This window comes from Mus pahari, chromosome 1, assembly GCF_900095145.1.
Source record: "Mus pahari chromosome 1, PAHARI_EIJ_v1.1, whole genome shotgun sequence".
NCBI classification, from domain to species: domain Eukaryota; kingdom Metazoa; phylum Chordata; class Mammalia; order Rodentia; family Muridae; genus Mus; species Mus pahari.
Window position 1 is genome coordinate 115,448,634 of NC_034590.1, and position 1,389 is coordinate 115,450,022.

General features: G+C 55.3%; 1 protein-coding gene across 2 annotated transcripts in view; it reads right to left on the reverse strand.

The window, feature by feature from the left end:
* The window catches only part of LOC110328983 (glutathione S-transferase P 1-like), an 11,250-nt gene extending 10,540 nt beyond the window's left edge, over window positions 1–710 (reverse strand). Inside the window, exons 1-3 of one of the 2 annotated variants that reach the window (XM_029542701.1) lie at window positions 615–710; window positions 354–389; window positions 37–143 (exon numbers count right to left, since the gene is read on the reverse strand). In XM_029542701.1, the coding sequence (XP_029398561.1) occupies window positions 37–143; window positions 354–389; window position 615 (144 nt within the window). In that variant the 5' untranslated portion in view covers window positions 616–710. The remainder of the gene's footprint in view (window positions 1–36; window positions 144–353; window positions 390–614) is intronic. The other variant, XM_029542702.1, reaches the window with a different exon arrangement.
* Window positions 711–1,389: the final 679 nt, after the last annotated feature.

Here is a 1,389-nt window from a genome sequence, read left to right on the forward strand (position 1 = left end):
CCTACCTCTGCCCCCTCCACCAGATGTGTCACTCACACAAGTAGGTTTGAGCAAGCCTTGTATCCAGGTATCTATTGTAACCACTTCCTCCTTCCAGCTCTGGCCCTGGTCAGCCAGCAACATGCGCATGGCCTCACACCGCCCTGTATGGAGTCAGGGTAAGGATTTGGGGACAGTGTAAAGACCCAGTCTCAAAGTAACCTCGGGTCCGAGGACTGGCCATGGTGAAGGAAACAGAGCCTTGCAACCAGAAGGAGGGTCAAAGATGAACTGGAGTTTCCCCATGGCGGATAGGAATGGTGGGCTGCAGACCCTAGCCCAGACCTCCCTTTACTGCAGTCATTATCTCCTACCTCGACTTGGGAAGTAGACAATGGTGTACGGTGGCACTGGGGTGGACAGGAGAAGAATGTTAGGTAGAAGGGGAATGATTAGGGTTCATTGTGGTGCACTGTCTCGTCCCATCTCCCGCGTCCCTTCTCTGGTTTGTCCCCAACACCCTTTCCCAGGCTCCGGGTGCAAGTTGCCCGGTGCAGAGAGCTCTGTCCAGAGCGAGCCCAGGCCCAGACAGCTGCAAACTAGTAGTTCAGGGAAGCTGCGCGGCGCGGACTCACTGGCTGCTTAGCAGGGATTCAGTGCTGAGTAGTCAGAGAGGTGTCTTGGGAGTGGAGGCAAACGCAGGCCCCAGGGCAGCCAGCCTTATTGGGGCATCGCGCTCCGCCCCGGATGCTGACTCAACGCGGGGAGGGAGAAGCCGGTAGTGGCGCTCTGCAGCTCCTGCCTCCTGCCGGGGACTCTCGCAAGCGGGACCCGAGTCTGCAGCGGTGCTGGGTTCATTTTTGGGTCCAGCTCCCTTCCACTTTTTGCTGGAGTTGGACAGCTTTCTGCAGCAGGTGCAACTCTGTCAGCCTTCTGCCTGTCCCCATCTACCAACCCCTCTAGTAGATTCCACCAGTGGCCATCCTAACTAACCAACTCCTTTCTCCTGCCGGAAGAGCTTCATTTGCTCATTCGACCTTCTCTAGGAGTAGCCAGAAAACTGTGATCTTGGGTCCTCTGTGCCAGAGATCTGAGGAGCTTCAAAAAGGGAAGAAAAATCATGGGAAGAGACAAAGTTGCAGTTGTATGTCAAAAACCTTAACAGTTGGTGATTCCTTGCCTTTCTGGCATGGACACTAGTTCTTCAGCTCTTCAAAAATAACAGCTGGAGAGGTGGCTCAGAAGTTCAGGGCATTTCCAGCTCTTGCACAGGACCCAGGTTCAGTTCCCAGAACTCAGCCAGGTGGCTCACAACTGCTGGAACTCTGGGGCCAGATCTGACACTCCTGGCTTCCTTAGGGACTGTGTTAGCACCAGGACCCTCCAAGGCCTGGCCCAACCATGTGACAC